The sequence below is a fragment of the Neolamprologus multifasciatus genome, chromosome 7 (genome assembly GCF_963576455.1).
Source record: "Neolamprologus multifasciatus chromosome 7, fNeoMul1.2, whole genome shotgun sequence".
NCBI classification, from domain to species: Eukaryota; Metazoa; Chordata; class Actinopteri; order Cichliformes; family Cichlidae; genus Neolamprologus; species Neolamprologus multifasciatus.
Window position 1 is genome coordinate 66,406,813 of NC_140445.1, and position 17,959 is coordinate 66,424,771.

Sequence of the window (17,959 nt, forward strand, 5' to 3'; positions counted from 1 at the left end):
TTAGTGTACCTTTGTTAAAGAGCTTCGATTCCACTCTTTGCTGTTTGGTTTTTTGCTCCTTGCTGCTGCCATGTGAGTCCTCCATTTGGGGCCTTTACCGCACTTTGCTTCAAACACTTTGCTTCAAATCTTGTTTCATTTACAATTAAACAAACCTAAAAATCATTTAAATGAGCACATCACCATGGAAACAGGAAAATACACGGGCTCTCCCCCCTCTATCAGTATTCACCTCAGCTGCGATGCATTGAGAGAACTCACTGGCTTTTGTGTTTTAACATGGGCAGAGTTAAAAAAGAAAATACTCTGACACAAAAACATACGGTTTGGTTTAACAGTGGCTCTCACTGAAAACCTGCAAAACTCCAATGGCCTCCCTGTTTAACAGCCTCTCTGAACTTTGACTCAGAGGACAAAGTAAACACTTACAAGAGGCAGGGCTACTAATGGCAAGTCAGCCAGCTTTCAGTACAGTCCAGTTTGACCATGTTCCTTTCTGTTGTGCTGCTGTGGCTCTGTGTTTGCTTCATTGTTCTTCAGCTCAAATCTCGGAGACCCAAGAACTTTCCACCGGGACCCCCTATCCTGCCCCTGCTAGGCAACACTTTGCAGCTGAGCCTGGAGAACCCTTTAAAGGACTTCGAAAGGGTAAGAAAAGAAATGCTGTTTGCTTTTGTTGAAGGTGCATATTGTTATGGCACTGGCGAAATTACTACTATTAGCATTTAAATATGTCTAAATGTCTGGATGCTAATGTAGCCGGTCTGGCCTTAAACTCTTATTGCCGTTAGTTCTCTGCATTGTGCGAATGACCAGAGGAGTCAGCTCTCACTTTGCCAGCTGGGTGGATTTATTCTCCCAGAACTGTTTAAAATAAAAACAAAACAGTACAGCGACTTCACTTTACTGGACTTCTGCATGAACACCTCTCCTCAGCGGGGCCTCTACACGACTGAGGAAAATAGCACGCAGCTACAGGAAGCGACTTCGTGGGAAGTCAAAGGTCACATAAACAAAATAAAAGCTCCCAAAATATAAATACAGAAAATAAACATATATAAATAAACACATATACATAACCAATACTGACAAAGCAAGATAACACTGCAGGATGGATCTTTGGTGAAATATAAATTATTTTTTAATACACCCGTTACACTAACACATCAGGAGATTTTTCTGCTTTTCCTGAAATGAATGAAACCGTTGCTGTTACAAACTGAATGAAACATAATGACAACCAAAAACATTTTGAGCTGTAAGGGCATAAATTACCTGGCACCAACAACAGTGCACCTGTTTGCTCTGTGTGATTGCAAAACATGAACTTGGCACGTGTCCCAGCAGTACTGCACCTCTTACACAACAGGAGTTTTCTAACATCTTTATGTAGATATTTATTAAATATGTTTATAATTTGAATGAAAGGAAGTTGTTATTTTTTTGTCCTTCAAGCAATTTTAAAAACTGTTTTTTATAAACAACAGCAGAGTACCAATATTTTACCAAAGTATTGCATCAGATAAGATAGTTATTCTACAATGTATGGGTGTGTGTTAGTACAACACACTCATTCGTTTCATAGTTCAGCAGTTATAAAGGAGACAAAAGGTTTTGGTGGGTTAGGACACGTGCCAGCAAGCAAACTGTCCAGGTGTGATTCTCTTCTGGTTGGACATGGATACATTTGCATCTGATTGGTTGACAATAACCATATCACACAAAGGTGCCATTATGCACGGTCTTAAATCATGTTACAGCAGGCTGCTATATTAGGAACCACACAAAGCTCTACACAGGAGGTGTCATGGTCCTGGGTCGGTGACCCAGCGTTTTGAGTTTGTTATTAGTATTTTCTAGTTTATTCTGTTTTTGTATTGGTGGTTGGGGTTTGTAGTGTTTATCTTCCCTACCTGCGTCTCCCTCGGTGCTCTGTTCATGTCCTCGTGTTGTTATGTAAAACAGTCTGTGTGTTTCCTGTTTTACTTTGTAGGGTTGTGTCTCGTTATGTCCATTAGTTCCAGCTGTGTCCCCTCCTGTGTGCCATTTCCTGATTACCTGATGTGTGTATTTATAGTGGGTGTCGGTCTGTGTTCATTGTCGGCTCGTCTGTGTTTCATGGTGTCCTGTTCCTCGTCTGTGTCTCTCTGCCTCCCACCCCATTCGTATGATCTCAGGTTTGTTATTTAGCTCACCCAGTTTAGGTTATGTTCTGTCCTGCCCTCAGTTGTGTTATTTGTACACTGTAAATAAACCCTCACTCATATCACCATATCGGCTGTCTGCATTTTGGGTCCTCCGTTTCCTCCACACCACACGGCTCACCCCGCCAGCCGTGACAGTACGAGCCGACCAAACATGGACCCAGCAGCATCCGCACCCTCCCAGGAGTTTCGGGAGGGGGTGATTGACTCCGTTTCGAGGTTAGTTAACCTATGGCTTGAGCATGAGGGGGAGGAATTTCACCGCGCTGTAGAAGCCAGGCTACAGCAGCTTATTTCTGCTCACTCCTGGCTACTGGACTCACTTCACCCGCTCGCACAGAACTTCATTCTGAACGAGCTCCGTCTTCACCCCCCGGCTGCTACCACCCACCCTGCAACTCATGCTTCACTTCCGACAGAGGATGTTCTGCCCGGCCCGTCAACCCAGCCTTCAAGGGGGAAACGGCGCTCACGCTGCCGACGCTCCTCGCCACAGTCGGACCTGGGGATTTCTGAGCGACCGGCTGTGGTGAGTGGACAAGACACTCTTTCTGTTTCACCAGAACTTGTGACGGTTTATACCGGGGCTGTTTTTTTTGAGCCTGCTGCACAGCCGCAAGCTCGTTTAGCTGCACAGCCGCAAGCTCGTTTAGCTGCACAGCAGCATTCAGCTCGGCCCCCGGTATCCCCACTAGCCCAGTCATCTATGCCATCTTCACCGACTCCCTCTGTACAGCAGGCTGCGTCTCTGCCTCCCGTTTTGGACTCTTTTTCTAAGTATTTTTTGCAAAGAGACAAACCACACAATCCTGAAAACACTCCTCAAGAGCTGGCCAGTTCTGAGATGCACTCCAAGGCCTCCCCAGAGGCTGGGTTTCAGCCCCCAGCAGACTCTGGACCCCTGGAGGTAAAGAAGCCAGCTGAGGACTGCACCCGGCTGTCGCTGCCTGAGCTGAGTCAATGCTCGGTGCAGCTGCAGTCAGCCTTGTGTTTGCCAGAGGCCCGTGCGCCTGCTGGTTCTGATCTGTTCCTGCCAGAGGCCCGTGCGCCTGCTGGTTCTGATCTGTTCCTGCCAGAGGCCCGTGCGCCTGCTGGTTCTGATTTGTCCCTGCCAGAGGCCCGTGCGCCTGCTGGTTCTGATTTGTTCCTGCCAGAGGCCCGTGCGCCTGCTGGTTCTGATTTGTTCCTGCCAGAGGCCCGTGCGCCTGCTGGTTCTGATCTGTCCCTGCCAGAGGCCCGTGCACCTGCTGGTTCTGTTCTGCGCCCGCCAGAGGTCTCCGCGCCTGCTGGTTCTGTTTTGCGCCCGCCAGAGGTCTCCGCGCCTGCTGGTTCTGTTTTGCGCCCGCCAGAGGTCTCCGCGCCTGCTGGTTCTGTTCTGCGCCTGCCAGAGGTCTCCGCGCCTGCTGGTTCTGTTCTGCGCCCGCCAGGGGCCCCTGTGCCCGCTGGTCCTGAGACTATTCTCGCTGGAGGGCCCGAGGAGCCCGTCCAGCCCCCTGTCCCGTCCGCTGGAGGGCCCGAGGAGCCCGTCCAGGCCCCTGTCCCGTCCGCTGGAGGGCCCGAGGAGCCCGTCCAGCCGCCTGCCTCGTCCGCTGGAGGGCCCGAGGAGCCCGTCCAGCCGCCTGCCTCGTCCGCTGGAGGGCCCGAGGAGCCCGTCCAGCCGCCTGCCTCGTCCGCTGGAGGGCCCGAGGAGCCCGTCCAGCCTCAAGACTCGTCCGCTGGAGGGCCCGAGGAGCCCGTCCAGCCGCCTGCCTTGTCCGCTGGAGGGCCCGAGGAGCCCGTCCAGCCGCCTGCCTCGTCCGCTGGAGGGCCCGAGGAGCCCGTCCAGCCCCAAGACTCGTCCGCTGGAGGGCCCGAGGAGCCCGTCCAGCCCCAAGACTCGTCCGCTGGAGGGCCCGAGGAGCCCGTCCAGCCCCAAGACTCGTCAGCTGGAGGTTCAGGAGAACCCAGCCAGCTTCCTGCCTCGTCAGCTGGAGGGCCCGAGGAGCCCGTCCAGTCTTCTGCCTCGTCAGCTAGAGGGCAGCCGCCAGCTGCGGCCTCCGTGTCTTCATCCTCGCCAGCTGCGGCCTCCGTGTCTTCATCCTCGCCAGCTGCTGCCTCCGTGTCTTCATCCTCGCCAGCTGCTGCCTCCGTGTCTTCATCCTCGCTAGCTGCTGCCTCCGTGTCTTCATCCTCGCTAGCTGCAGCCTCCGTGTCTTCATCCTCGCCAGCTGCAGCCTCGGCTTCACCCACGCCGTCGCCTGGTCCAGCTCCGGCTTCACCCACGCCGTCGCCTGGTCCAGCTCCGGCTTCACCCACGCCGTCGCCTGGTCCAGCCTTTGCATCAGCTTCGCCTGGTCCAGCCTCTGCTTCTGTCTCGCCTGGTCCAGCCTCTGCATCAGCCTCGCCTGGTCCAGCTCCGGCTTCATCCGCCTCGCCTGGTCCAGCTCCGGCTTCATCCGCCTCGCCTGGTCCAGCTCCGGCTTCATCCGCCTCGCCTGGTCCAGCTCCGGCTTCATCCGCCTCGCCTGGTCCAGCCTCTGCATCCGCCTCGTCTGGTCCAGGCTCAGCTTCCGCCCCGTCTGGTGCTGCGAAGGCCACGCAGCCTTCAGGTCCCCAACTGCCGCCTCAACACCGTCGGTCATCTGCCAGGCCGCATGATCGGCATCTTTGTCACCGTGGCCGGCCCCCGGACTTGCAGTCCCGCCGTCGCCGTCCGCACGGTCGGCCCCCTGAACTGTTTCCACGTCACCGCCGCTGCCGCGTGCACGGTCGGCCTCCTGAACTGTTTCCGCTTCGCCGCCGCTGCCGTGTGCACGGTCGGCCGCCTGAACTGTTTCCCCGTCGTTGCCGCCTTCCGCACGGTCGGCCCCCGGAACTGCACTGTTTTGGCCTCCGGCGCTGTCGGCCTCCGGGTCGGCCCCCTGAACTTGTCCGTCTGGGCCTTTTTGGGCTCTGTCCCTCCGTCCTGGACCCCCGCCACCCGCCCTGGTCGGGTCGTTTTTGGTTTTTGGGGGGGGGGTTTGTGTTTCTGTTGGGCTGTCTGGAGCCAGCCCTTGAGGGGGGGGTACTGTCATGGTCCTGGGTCGGTGACCCAGCGTTTTGAGTTTGTTATTAGTATTTTCTAGTTTATTCTGTTTTTGTATTGGTGGTTGGGGTTTGTAGTGTTTATCTTCCCTACCTGCGTCTCCCTCGGTGCTCTGTTCATGTCCTCGTGTTGTTATGTAAAACAGTCTGTGTGTTTCCTGTTTTACTTTGTAGGGTTGTGTCTCATTATGTCCATTAGTTCCAGCTGTGTCCCCTCCTGTGTGCCATTTCCTGATTACCTGATGTGTGTATTTATAGTGGGTGTCGGTCTGTGTTCGTTGTCGGCTCGTCTGTGTTTCATGGTGTCTGTTCCTCGTCTGTGTCTCTCTGCCTCCCACCCCATTCGTATGATCTCAGGTTTGTTATTTAGCTCACCCAGTTTAGGTTTATGTTCTGTCCTGCCCTCAGTTGTGTTATTTGTGCACTGTAAATAAACCCTCACTCATATCACCATATCGGCCGTCTGCATTTTGGGTCCTCCGTTTCCTCCACACCACACGGCTCACCCCGCCAGCCGTGACAGGAGGTTTGTCCCTAAATGCATTTTATCCTCTCTGTATGTTTTGTAATATTTAAATGCAATGTTTCTATATCGTGTGCTCAGCTGTGCAAATATGTTTAGCCCACTTTAAACATATGACTTATCCTGTGCTTGTTATCGCCTTCCCTCCCAGCTGAGGAAGTCTTATGGAGACGTCTACAGTATCTTTATTGGCCCTAAACCAGCAGTAATCATCAATGGGGTGAAGGCCATAAAGGAGGCCATGGTGACCAAGGCTAGGGATTTTGCTGGACGACCTCAAGACTTGTTTGTTAATGATGTCACCAAGGATAAAGGTAAAGCAGGTATTATACTGTATAGGACACATTTTTGTCTTTATATTTTTATCATATGGTATGCAGTATATGCATATTTCACATTTGTTCTTCTTGCATTATTATCTCAGGAAATACTTTGAGGTAACACTCAGATAAGAGTGTTTTATACACTGTGTCAGTAACATGTCACAGTAGTAGTAAAAGGCATCTCAACATAGTGTGCAAAAATTACAGAGCGTAAGCATGTTGGAAATATGATACACTGATAAAAAAGCATTTGAAAGAGGCAAAAACAGTGAGAGTTAAACTGTGGCTACACCAGAGTTTGTTTCTCTTTAAGAAAACCAGTTTTTTGTTCAGTGTTCATGTGAGACAGGACATGTGGCAGGCAGAGAGTGAACCCAGTGTGCAGGACTCAGCAGACTACAGTGGCCCCTAGAGACAAAGCACGTACAAACTCCAAAACACTTGCAAACTCCAAAACACTTGCAAAATCCGAAACACTTGCAAACTCCAAAACACTTGCAAACTCCAAAACACTTGCAAACCCCAAAACACTTGCAAAATCCGAAACACTTGCAAACTCCAAAACACGTGCAAACTCCAAAACACTTGCAAACTCCAAAACACATGCAAACCCCAAAACACTTGCAAACTCCAAAACACTTGCAAAATCCGAAACACTTGCAAACTCCAAAACACTTGCAAACTCCAAAACACTTGCAAACTCCAAAACTCTTGCAAACTCCAAAACTCTTGCAAACTCCAAAACTCTTGCAAACTCCAAAACACTTGCAAACTCCAAAACACTTGCAAAATACAAAACACTTGCAAACCCCAAAACACTTCTTGTAAAATCCAAAATACTTGCAAACTCCAAAACACTTGCAAACCCCAAAACACTTGCAAACCCCAAAACACTTGCAAACCCCAAAACACTTGCAAACCCCAAAACACTCGCAAACTCCAAAACACTCGCAAACTCCAAAACACTCGCAAACTCCAAAACACTCGCAAACTCCAAAACACTCGCAAACTCCAAAACACATGCAAACCCCAAAACACTTGCAAACCCCAAAACACTTGCAAACTCCAAAACACTTGCAAAATTCAAAACACTTGCAAACTCCAAAACACTTGCAAACTCCAAAACACTTGCAAACCCCAAAACACTTGCAAACCCCAAAACACTTGCAAACCCCAAAACACTTGCAAACTCCAAAACACTTGCAAAATTCAAAACACTTGCAAACTCCAAAACACTTGCAAACTCCAAAACACTTGCAAACTCCAAAACACATGCAAACCCCAAAACACTTGCAAACTCCAAAACACTTGCAAAATTCAAAACACTTGCACACTCCAAAACACTTGCAAACTCCAAAACACTTGCAAACTCCAAAACACTTGCAAACCCCAAAACACTTGCAAACTCCAAAACACTTGCAAACCCCAAAACACTTGCAAACCCCAAAACACTTGCAAACTCCAAAACACTCGCAAACTCCAAAACACTTGCAAAATTCAAAACACTTGCAAACTCCAAAACACATGCAAACCCCAAAACACTTGCAAATTCCAAAACACAACGGAAGTGCTCCAGGACGCTAGGGGCAGTGGTGAGCTTTTGTTACCTAGTAACTACACAAGCCAGGAAGTACCAATGACCGGATTTGGACTGTATCCCAATTCAGGGTCTGCAGCCTTAAAGGCTACATTTTAAGGCCGATTACGTCACAGCGATACGACGAAGGCTGTCCCAATTCAAAGGCTGCTCGAAATGCGGCCCTCAAATGCGTCCTTAATTTCCCTGAATTTTAAGGATGGGTCGGTGTAGCCTTCATGGCCCAACGTATCCCAGATTTCATAGCGCGGCGGTGGGTGTGGATAGTTTTGCCGAAAAAAAACGGCGGAAGCGGAGCCACCGAAGAGTAAACTTTCAGAAGTAAGTACTGAATATTATGTCACTTATTTATGCGCGAATGTTTTTATAATGAAGAACATTAAAACATTACTGTTGGCCACATGTCGGGAAAGTTATGTGACATTAGTGATGTTTGTACTAACTTGGTTTTAAAACCTTTACTTTCAAATATACCCTGTTCAATAGTTGACTTTAATCTTACAGAGAATGTGATGATTTGATGGATAATTAAAGTCAGTCATATATCCACAAACACAACAAGCTGAAAGTCAGTGATGCTGCTCGGTTTGCAGTCCTGAATATCACGGCACAAGCAGGATTCACTGCACTGTTAATGTTAGCTATGTTATATTGCTGCCTCTGTTCGGTGGTGTCGAGCCAAACGAACCATGGCCTCAGATTTGGAGGTGCTGATCCTCATTCCCGCTGCTTCACACTCGGCTGCGAACTGTTCCAGTGCGAGCTGGAGGCCCTCACCTGATGAAGCCAACAGAACCACATCATTTGTGAAAAGCAGAGATGAGATTCAGAGGCCACCGAAGTGAAAGCCCTCCGCCACTTGGCTGCGCCTAGAAATCCTGTCCATAAAAATTATGAACAGAACCGGTGACAAAGGGCAGCCCTGTGGGAGCCCATCACCCACCTGAAACGAGTCCGACTTATTGCCGGCAATGCGAACCAAACTCTTGCAACGGTTGTATAGGGATCGAATGGCCCGTAGCAATGGGCCAGACACCCCATACTTCCGCAGCACCTCCCACAGGACACCCCGAGGGACACGGTCGAATGCCTTCTCCAAGTCCACAAAACACATGTAGACTGGTTGGGCAAACTCCCATGCACCCTCAAGTATCCTTGAGAGGATAAAGAGCTGGTCCAGTGTTCCGTGACCAGGACGAAAACCGCATTGTTCCTCCTGTATCCGAGGTTCGACTATGGAGACGCTGAACATGGTCCATTCGGACTCAATGTCCCCAGTCTCCCTCGGAATGCTGTTGAAGCTCTGCCGGAGGTGTGCGTTGAAGATCTCGCGGACTGGGCCTCTGCTAGACGTTCCCAGCACACCCTCACTACGCGTTTAGGTGCACCGGGTCTGTCCAGCATCTCCAGCAGGTTGGTTCCAGAGCCCAAGCCATGCGTAGAGGTGAGCCCGACTATATCTAGCCAGTACTTCTCAACCTCACACACTAACTCAGGCTCCTTCCCCACCGGTGAGGTGACATTCCATGTCCCAATTGCCAGTCTTGGCAGCCGGGGATCAGTCTGCCAGGGTCTCCGCTCCTGGCCGCCGCCCGGCACACAATGCACCTGACCCCTATGGCGCCTCCTGCGGGTGGTGGGCCTGCAGGAGGATGGGCCCATGTCCCCTTTTCGGGCTGTGCCCGGCCGGGCAAAAAACGGCGGAAGCGGAGCCACCGAAGAGTAAACTTTCAGAAGTAAGTACTGAATATTATGTCACTTATTTATGCGCGAATGTTTTTATAATGAAGAACATTAAAACATTACTGTTGGCCACATGTCGGGAAAGTTATGTGACATTAGTGATGTTTGTACTAACTTGGTTTTAAAACCTATACTTTCAAATATACCCTGTTCAATAGTTGACTTTAATCTTACAGAGAATGTGATGATTTGATGGATAATTAAAGTCAGTCATATATCCACAAACACAACAAGCTGAAAGTCAGTGATGCTGCTCGGTTTGCAGTCCTGAATATCACGGCACAAGCAGGATTCACTGCACTGTTAATGTTAGCTATGTTATATTGCTGCCTCTGTTCGGTGGTGTCGAGCCAAACGAACCATGGCCTCAGATTTGGAGGTGCTGATCCTCATTCCCGCTGCTTCACACTCGGCTGCGAACTGTTCCAGTGCGAGCTGGAGGCCCTCACCTGATGAAGCCAACAGAACCACATCATTTGTGAAAAGCAGAGATGAGATTCAGAGGCCACCGAAGTGAAAGCCCTCCGCCACTTGGCTGCGCCTAGAAATCCTGTCCATAAAAATTATGAACAGAACCGGTGACAAAGGGCAGCCCTGTGGGAGCCCATCACCCACCTGAAACGAGTCCGACTTATTGCCGGCAATGCGAACCAAACTCTTGCAACGGTTGTATAGGGATCGAATGGCCCGTAGCAATGGGCCAGACACCCCATACTTCCGCAGCACCTCCCACAGGACACCCCGAGGGACACGGTCGAATGCCTTCTCCAAGTCCACAAAACACATGTAGACTGGTTGGGCAAACTCCCATGCACCCTCAAGTATCCTTGAGAGGATAAAGAGCTGGTCCAGTGTTCCGTGACCAGGACGAAAACCGCATTGTTCCTCCTGTATCCGAGGTTCGACTATGGAGACGCTGAACATGGTCCATTCGGACTCAATGTCCCCAGTCTCCCTCGGAATGCTGTTGAAGCTCTGCCGGAGGTGTGCGTTGAAGATCTCGCGGACTGGGCCTCTGCTAGACGTTCCCAGCACACCCTCACTACGCGTTTAGGTGCACCGGGTCTGTCCAGCATCTCCAGCAGGTTGGTTCCAGAGCCCAAGCCATGCGTAGAGGTGAGCCCGACTATATCTAGCCAGTACTTCTCAACCTCACACACTAACTCAGGCTCCTTCCCCACCAGTGAGGTGACATTCCATGTCCCAATTGCCAGTCTTGGCAGCCGGGGATCAGTCCGCCAGGGTCTCCGCTCCTGGCCGCCGCCCGGCACACAATGCACCTGACCCCTATGGCGCCTCCTGCGGGTGGTGGGCCTGCAGGAGGATGGGCCCATGTCCCCTTTTCGGGCTGTGCCCGGCCGGGCCCCATGGACTAAGGCCCGGCCACCAGACACTCGCCCTCGGGCACCCTCCCCGGACCTGGCTCCAGGGCAGGGCCCCGTGTTTAGGTTTAAATTTATCATCCTAAATGTTTATATGCTGATTATATTGCTTTATATAAGAAAGGCCTAACTCTGAGTACACTCGGTGCCAAAAAGTGCTGACAGCAAACTGCATGCTTTTGCAGAAGCGTGCTTTTGCAGCTAGAAAGTGAAACCAACTAGGCTGTTTGATCGAAACTTAAAGTGTGGTGTGATGTGAGAGCAAGTATATAAATAACTAGGCTTCCGTTTGTGCTTCAGACCTGGAGTTGTGTGTTTTGTCTTAAGGTCTCCATATCCGGATATGTAAAATAAAGATAAGTTTTTAAAGTAAAAGACCACTTTGAGCTGTGTCTTTCTTGGCCCTAAAGAATCCAAAAGAACTGAAATTTAATACCCGGTAACCCTATCCTGGGCAGGGTAAATTGTTTCCTCGATGTTTTCTTCATAAGGGTCTTCTGAAAGCAACTAAACAAAGAGAAAACACTGTTACAACCCATCTAGGGCCAGGCAATAACACGAGTGAGGCACTCGTGCTCCCCCAAACACCCAAGCAGCGGCAGGAAACGAATCTGTTCTTTATAATGTGACAAAAAAACGGGAGTGTCAACACTTTAGGGTGAGCCAAGGCCAAAATAATAAACAAAGCTAAAATCTAAACAAATCCCGCACCCCTGACCTTACCAAAAGTCAAAAGTAAAGACAGGGTCTGACCTCCTTAACTAATTCAAAACAGGAGAAAACTGGTGGTCAAAAGAAATGGCAGCTCACCCCTACCCACTCCACTTCCACAACTTCAAAACAGCACTGCAGGGGTACACTGCTGGGTCGTGAGGAGAAACGCGAGAACCTCTCCCACCGCAGCACTCCAGCCTCCTTTTAATGGGCTGGAACCAGCCACGTCGGAGCTGTATATCCACACACCAATCGGAGCAGGGCCCTGGCACAGCTGAATTAACATAAACAGATGCATTGACTGCACAAAACAAACACATAAAAATAGGGTCAAAGACCCCAGACCAGACAGTTCAGGCTCCACCAGCCTCCTGAAAGCCAGGTTGCTTCACTTTTCTAGTCAAACACTTAAAAAGAGGCACCATGGCAGCTCAGTGGTTGTCTGGTGGTCTCCATGTGTCTGCATGGCTTTTCTTCTGGTTCTCTCTCCCAGAAGGTTGATTCTGTTCATCTAGACAGTGTTTTCAATGGGAGAAACGTTTTCTTCAGTCTTACTTACATGGATGATTGAGCATGCACCAAGACATTTTAATCCTGGTTCTCTGGTTTCTTCCATCATTAAAACATGCTCTCTATCTCGGAGCATGTCACTCTCATCAAAGACCTTTTTAATCTCAAGAGTGTAACTTCTTGGTCAAATAAAATATGAAATAAATACTACTAATACTAAATTCTTGAACTTTGCTGACAATGTCCAATTGTGTAGTTTGGCACTGTTAACACGACAATCCCAAACTAGATTCTGCATGTGTACCATCAGCATGACTCTGTAAAGTGTAATGGTACTAAAAAGGTCTGCATGCAGTTTATACCTGTCACCCAGCGATTTTCAGTGAATTTTCTCTACATTAACACAATTTAGAGTTCTAGAACAGCGGTCTCCAACCTTTTTTGCGCCACGGATCGGTTTATGCCCGACAATATTTTCACGGACCGGCCTTTAAAGTGTCGCGGATAAATACAACAAAATAAAACTAGTACCGGTGCCGAAACAAAAAAAGATTTATTCATAACACACGTGAAAAGACCCAGGAAAACCGAGTTAATGATAAAAATGATAACAAAATAACGCTAAAAACCCTGAAAACCATACATTTCACACCCGAGCCTCAACTCTCGCGGCCTGGTACCAAATGATTCACGGACCGGTACCAGTCCGTGGCCTGGGGGTTGGGGACCGCTGCTCTAGAACATAACAGCGATGGTGATCAAATGTTCAAATAGATGATTCTTAAGTTTGTTGTTCCCCTTTTGTGTTGGTGAACTTGTTGTAGGGGTTATTCTGGCAGATTATGGCTCTAGTTGGAGGGAACATCGTCGCTTTGCTCTGATGACTTTGAGGAACTTTGGTCTGGGGAAGAACTCGATGGAGGACAGGATTCTTGAAGAGATTAAATACACCGTCAGTACCCTGGAAAAGAGCATTGGTATGTCATTTAACATAGAATTGTTCATTGTGCTGTTGTTTCTGTTGTTCTTGTGTATTCCTTTGGTTTTTATAACTTACATTATGCCTCCCACAGGTAAAACCATGAGTCCTCAAGTTATGTTTCACAATGCAGCGTCCAACATCATCTGCCAGGTCCTGTTTGCTAGACGCTACGAGTATGACAACGCGCTAATCAAAGTGATTGTTAGGTGCTTCACTGAGAATTCCAGGCTAGCCAATGGCCCGTGGGCTATGGTGAGTAAAACAGCAACAAAATGATAAAATAAAAGAAATTACTTAATTATTGGAAATACAGCGTCCTGTAACCATCTTCTGTTACAACTGAAGCATAAAGGAAAATAAACGATTGTCCTTCTTTGCAGCTGTATGACTCTTTTCCTTTAATTCGTTACCTACCACTGCCCTTCATGAAAGCCTTCAAGAATGCAGAGGTAACACTTAAAATCCCTTTAATTACATTGAAATAATCTGTGTATTTCATCAATAATAAGAAAAAGTCAATGCTAATACAGTCATAGTTACTTGTGTTTTTTTAGACAGTTGAAAATCTTGTAAATGAGTTTGTAAAAGAGCACAAGAAGACCCGAGTTCCCGGAGAGCCACGGGACTTTGTTGACTGCTATCTGGATGAACTGGAGAAGGTGTGTGTGAAATGAGGAGTATACTATCCCAGATATTATAATATAGCAATTGATTACATTTAAAATAACTAGAAAAAATAGATTTTACATTAAGGAGACTACACATATGGCTGTGATCTTTTCACCCTGTAACAACAAAGTTGAATTTCCTTATTTGCGTAAATCTTGAAATCATTCCTCTGATTCAGAGAGGAGATGATGGGTCTTCATTTTCAGAAGACCGGATCTGTCTGTACGCTTTAGACCTTCACTTTGCTGGCACTGACACTACATCCAACACCCTACTTACTGGATTTCTTTACCTTATGAACTATCCGCATGTACAAGGTAAACCTGCATATTTTCTTCTTTTCTTTCAGTTCAACTGATATTTGTCCATTTAAAATTGGTTGCATTTACCTTTGTGTGACACATGTCACTTATATGCTGTAGACTATGACAATCAATGGAAAGCAACTGTTTTCAATTGGTTTAACTCAACATACTGCTGATTCACTGAATATATTTGGTATAATGTTGTTGTGTATCATTGCTTGTGGTGACTGCAGTGTGTAGACGGTAATGTGTTGCCCTGCTCTGGCAGAACGGTGTCAGCGGGAGATAGACCGAGTGTTGGAAGGGAAAGACCGGGTCAGTTTTGAGGACAGACACAAGATGCCCTACGTGCAGGTGCCGTACAGCAAAGTTTTATTCACTGTTGAACTTATTTTTAAGGTGCTCACCTGGTTCTGGGTGCACACATACATTCTGCTCCAAGCCAAAGCATGAGAAATGTCTTCTCTTCATCCAGGCTGTGATTCACGAGATACAGAGAGTTGCCAACACTGTTCCTCTCAGTGTCTTCCACTGCACCACTAAAGACACAGAGCTGATGGGTTATTCCATTCCCAAGGTAAGGGCCAACTGGTTAAATAGGTAGAGGCAATAAAGTGACGAGCATCCTTAATGGTTTTGAGGTTAATTTCGTCCTCAGGGAACAATGATCATCGAGAATCTGACCTCAGTGCTCAGCGAGGAGGGACAGTGGAAATTCCCTCATGAATTCAACCCTGAAAACTTCCTTGATGACAAAGGAGAGTTTGTTAAACCAGAGGCCTTCATGCCTTTCTCTGCAGGTACATGAAAACACGATTCACATACCGACATAGTTGATTAAATCTTCTGTCGTAGATGATACTGAGATATTTTTTTCAACGTCTCAGGTCCTCGGGTGTGTCTCGGGGAGGGTCTGGCTCGCATGGAGCTCTTCCTCATGATTGTGACTCTGCTGAGGAAGTTCAAGTTCATCTGGCCCGAGGACGCAGGAGAACCAGACTTCACTCCAGTCTATGGGGTCACTCTGACTCCCAAACCTTACCGCATGAAAGTCCAGCTCAGAACGCCACAGTGAGGTCACAAACTAACACTTAACCATGGAAATCCTGGTGGGAATGCATCTGGGATACTATTAAGTGAAAGATTATACAGCATTCCAGTTTTTGTCTTCTGTTGTATTATTGAAACAAGAAATAAACACATGAAACTCACCTCTATGTTTCTAACAGTTCCTGCAGTCTAAATATTTATTTTCACACAGTCCTTTTTTTCTTAGCTCACAGCTCTAAACATGGACTAAAGGCAGCTACTAGCCAAACAACATTAAAACATCAAGCAACCACCTTACAAAAGTCTCTTGCACTACTACAGGCGTCTGACCACTGTCAACAGTCAGTTTTCTTGTTCCGGGCTCTGTGGGGCCCAGCGGCGCTGCTGTTCTGGGCCCCGGTCTGGATGGGCCTGGGCCCCCTTTCCCTGGCGGGTTGCAGAGTATGGGGGTGCCTACTGGGGTCAGCGGGCGAGCTGGCCCCAGGGAGGGGTCACTTGCCCCTCCCTTCCTTCCCTCCCCATCTCCAGCTGCCTCCCTCTTCCCGCTCCACCACAATCACCCACACATGCAGGGCCTTGGGGTAAAGGTGTGTCACCAGGGTGCAGGGAAGGCATCCCCCCCTCTGTCCCCTTCTGCCTGCCTGTGCCTCAATTTTATCTCACAACTTAGACATTCACATCACTCACACTCTCATAACACATACATATAGGATCTTGGGGGTGGGCACACTACACGGACTCCAAAAGACCATCAGGGTGTACACCTCACCCCTGGCGTTGTTGCCCACCTCTCAATTTTAAATACACGTAGACATTGAGGGCTATCAGGAGGGGCTATGCGCTTACCTGCTGCTCTCTGGCAGGCAGCTCCATGTCCTCCTGGGTTTTAAAGGCACCTTAGAACACACATGCATCAACACTATATATGAGCGGGCGGAGGGAGGTTTGGAGTCTTCTCACACCCCCGTTCTCTGCGACCTGCTGGAGCGGGGGGCCAGGAGGAGGAGTTGACCGTCCGACTGGGGTCTGGAGTGTGGGGCCTCCCTGCTGCTGCTGAGTCGGGGCAGTATGCTTCTCCCCACCGCAGGGAAAAGGGTAACACCAACTGGGTCTGGTTGCAGTTTCCCCCTCCAGGGGCAAGGGTACCTAGACCCGGTTCTTAGAGTACGCTTGGGGAGTGTGATTGTGTGTACAGTGTCTCTCTATGTCTGTCTCCACGTTGGTTGAGTGTTGAGTAATTGCATATGAGAGCATGAAAAAAAACCAGTCAGTTTTCTTGCATTTACATGTTCATTTGTCTCATCATAAACAGTCACACTGAACAAAAAAGTCTGTGTGTGGGGCACTGAGTCACAGGCTGACTTGCAGTCTATCCAGGTGGTGCACAGGTTGGGGAGCGGGGTCTTACAGCATCGAGCGACAGCCATGTCTACCAGGAGCTGGTGCTTCACCCCTCTGCCGAATCCTTTCTGCGCGCCGCTCGTGTATTGACCCATGTGCCTGTTCATCTTAGACGCTGGCAGGAGCATCCATGTGATACTGATGCAAGTTATTGGCCGGTAGTTGGATGGGACCGGTCCCTTCTGGGGGTCCTTGGGGATCAGGACTGTCTGGCCTTCGGTTAGCCATTCCGGCTGTCTCTCATTGATTAGCAGCTGGTTCATTTGTGCTGCCAGATGCTCGGGGAGTGCAGTCAGCTTCTTCAGCCAGTAGGCAAGAATCATGTTGGGGCATGAAGAAGCAAGTCTTCATACTGGAGACCCTCTGGATGTCTGCCACTGTGATGGTTACTGGACAGCTGTTCTGTCCTGTGACCTAAAACTCAAAGTTGCCAGTCAGAGCTTTTAAACCCTGTTTTCATCACGTTTGATGAACATGCTTCCTGCAACATCCCCAAGTCCTAGTAGTAATAATAAGATGATAAAATGGCCTGGTAAATGGCCTGCATTTGTATAGCGCTTTACTCAGTTCCTAAGGACCCCAAACCGCTTCACACTACATTCAGTCATTCCATTCACACACAGTCAAAGGAGCTTGCAAAGAAAAGCGTCTGGACTTCTTTAAGTTACTTGAAGACGTTTCACCTCTCATCCGAGAAGCTTCTTCCTAAAATCCACAAGGAAGCTGTCCCACTCAGACCCATAGTCAGTAGCATAAACTCAGCCACTTATAACATTGCAAAACACCTTGCTACCATCCTTGCTCCTCTCGTGGGGAACACCCCACACCACATCAAGAACTCCACCGACTTCACTGACAAGGTCCAGAAACTTACCCTGGATCCAGATGAAACCATGGTGTCCTTTGATGTAGTCTCTCTCTTCACGTGCATACCCACCATGGAGGCAGTGGAGACTGTCAGAAAACGACTACAAGAAGACAACTCCTTGGAGGACAGGACCAACTTCACACCCGATCAGATTTGCACACTGTTAGACCTCTGCCTCACCACTACATATTTCAAATACAACGAAGGCTTCTACAGACAAAAACATGGCTGTGCCATGGGCTCCCCCGTGTCACCTATTGTAGCCAACCTTTACATGGAGGAAGTGGAAAGGAAGGCTCTTGGCTCTTTCAAAGGAAGAGTACCCAGCCACTGGTACAGATATGTAGACGACACCTGGGTCAACATCAAGACACAAGAAGTGAAATCCTTCACTGCGCACATTAACGCTGTGGATAAAAACATCAAGTTCACCAGGGAAGACACAAAGGACGACTGTTTGCCTTTCCTGGACTGCGCTGTGCACATTGAAGAGAATGGCAACCTCAACATCGAAGTTTACCGGAAGCCCCCACACACGGACCAGTACCTCCTCTTTGACTCCCATCACCCTCTGAAACACAAACTTGGAGTAATTAGGACCCTACACCACCGGGCAGAACATGTT

General features: G+C 48.7%; 1 protein-coding gene across 2 annotated transcripts; it reads left to right on the plus strand.

Annotated features, from left to right (window-relative positions):
* Positions 1-437: 437 nt before the first annotated feature.
* On the plus strand, positions 438-17,549 carry LOC146515960 (cytochrome P450 2F3-like). Of its 2 annotated transcripts, none has more exons than XM_085165636.1 (11): positions 438-648; positions 5,942-6,113; positions 12,884-13,036; positions 13,133-13,293; positions 13,422-13,490; positions 13,596-13,700; positions 13,889-14,027; positions 14,284-14,369; positions 14,491-14,592; positions 14,674-14,815; positions 14,903-17,549. In XM_085165636.1, the coding sequence occupies exons 1-11, from the start codon at positions 487-489 to the stop codon at positions 15,088-15,090; spliced, it is 1,479 nt and encodes a 492-aa protein (XP_085021762.1). In that variant the 5' UTR covers positions 438-486; the 3' UTR covers positions 15,091-17,549. The 2 variants fall into 2 exon arrangements, with proteins under 2 accessions (XP_085021762.1, XP_085021763.1); XM_085165637.1 differs by having other exon boundaries at positions 439-648; positions 5,942-6,104.
* The last annotated feature ends 410 nt before the right edge of the window (positions 17,550-17,959 follow it).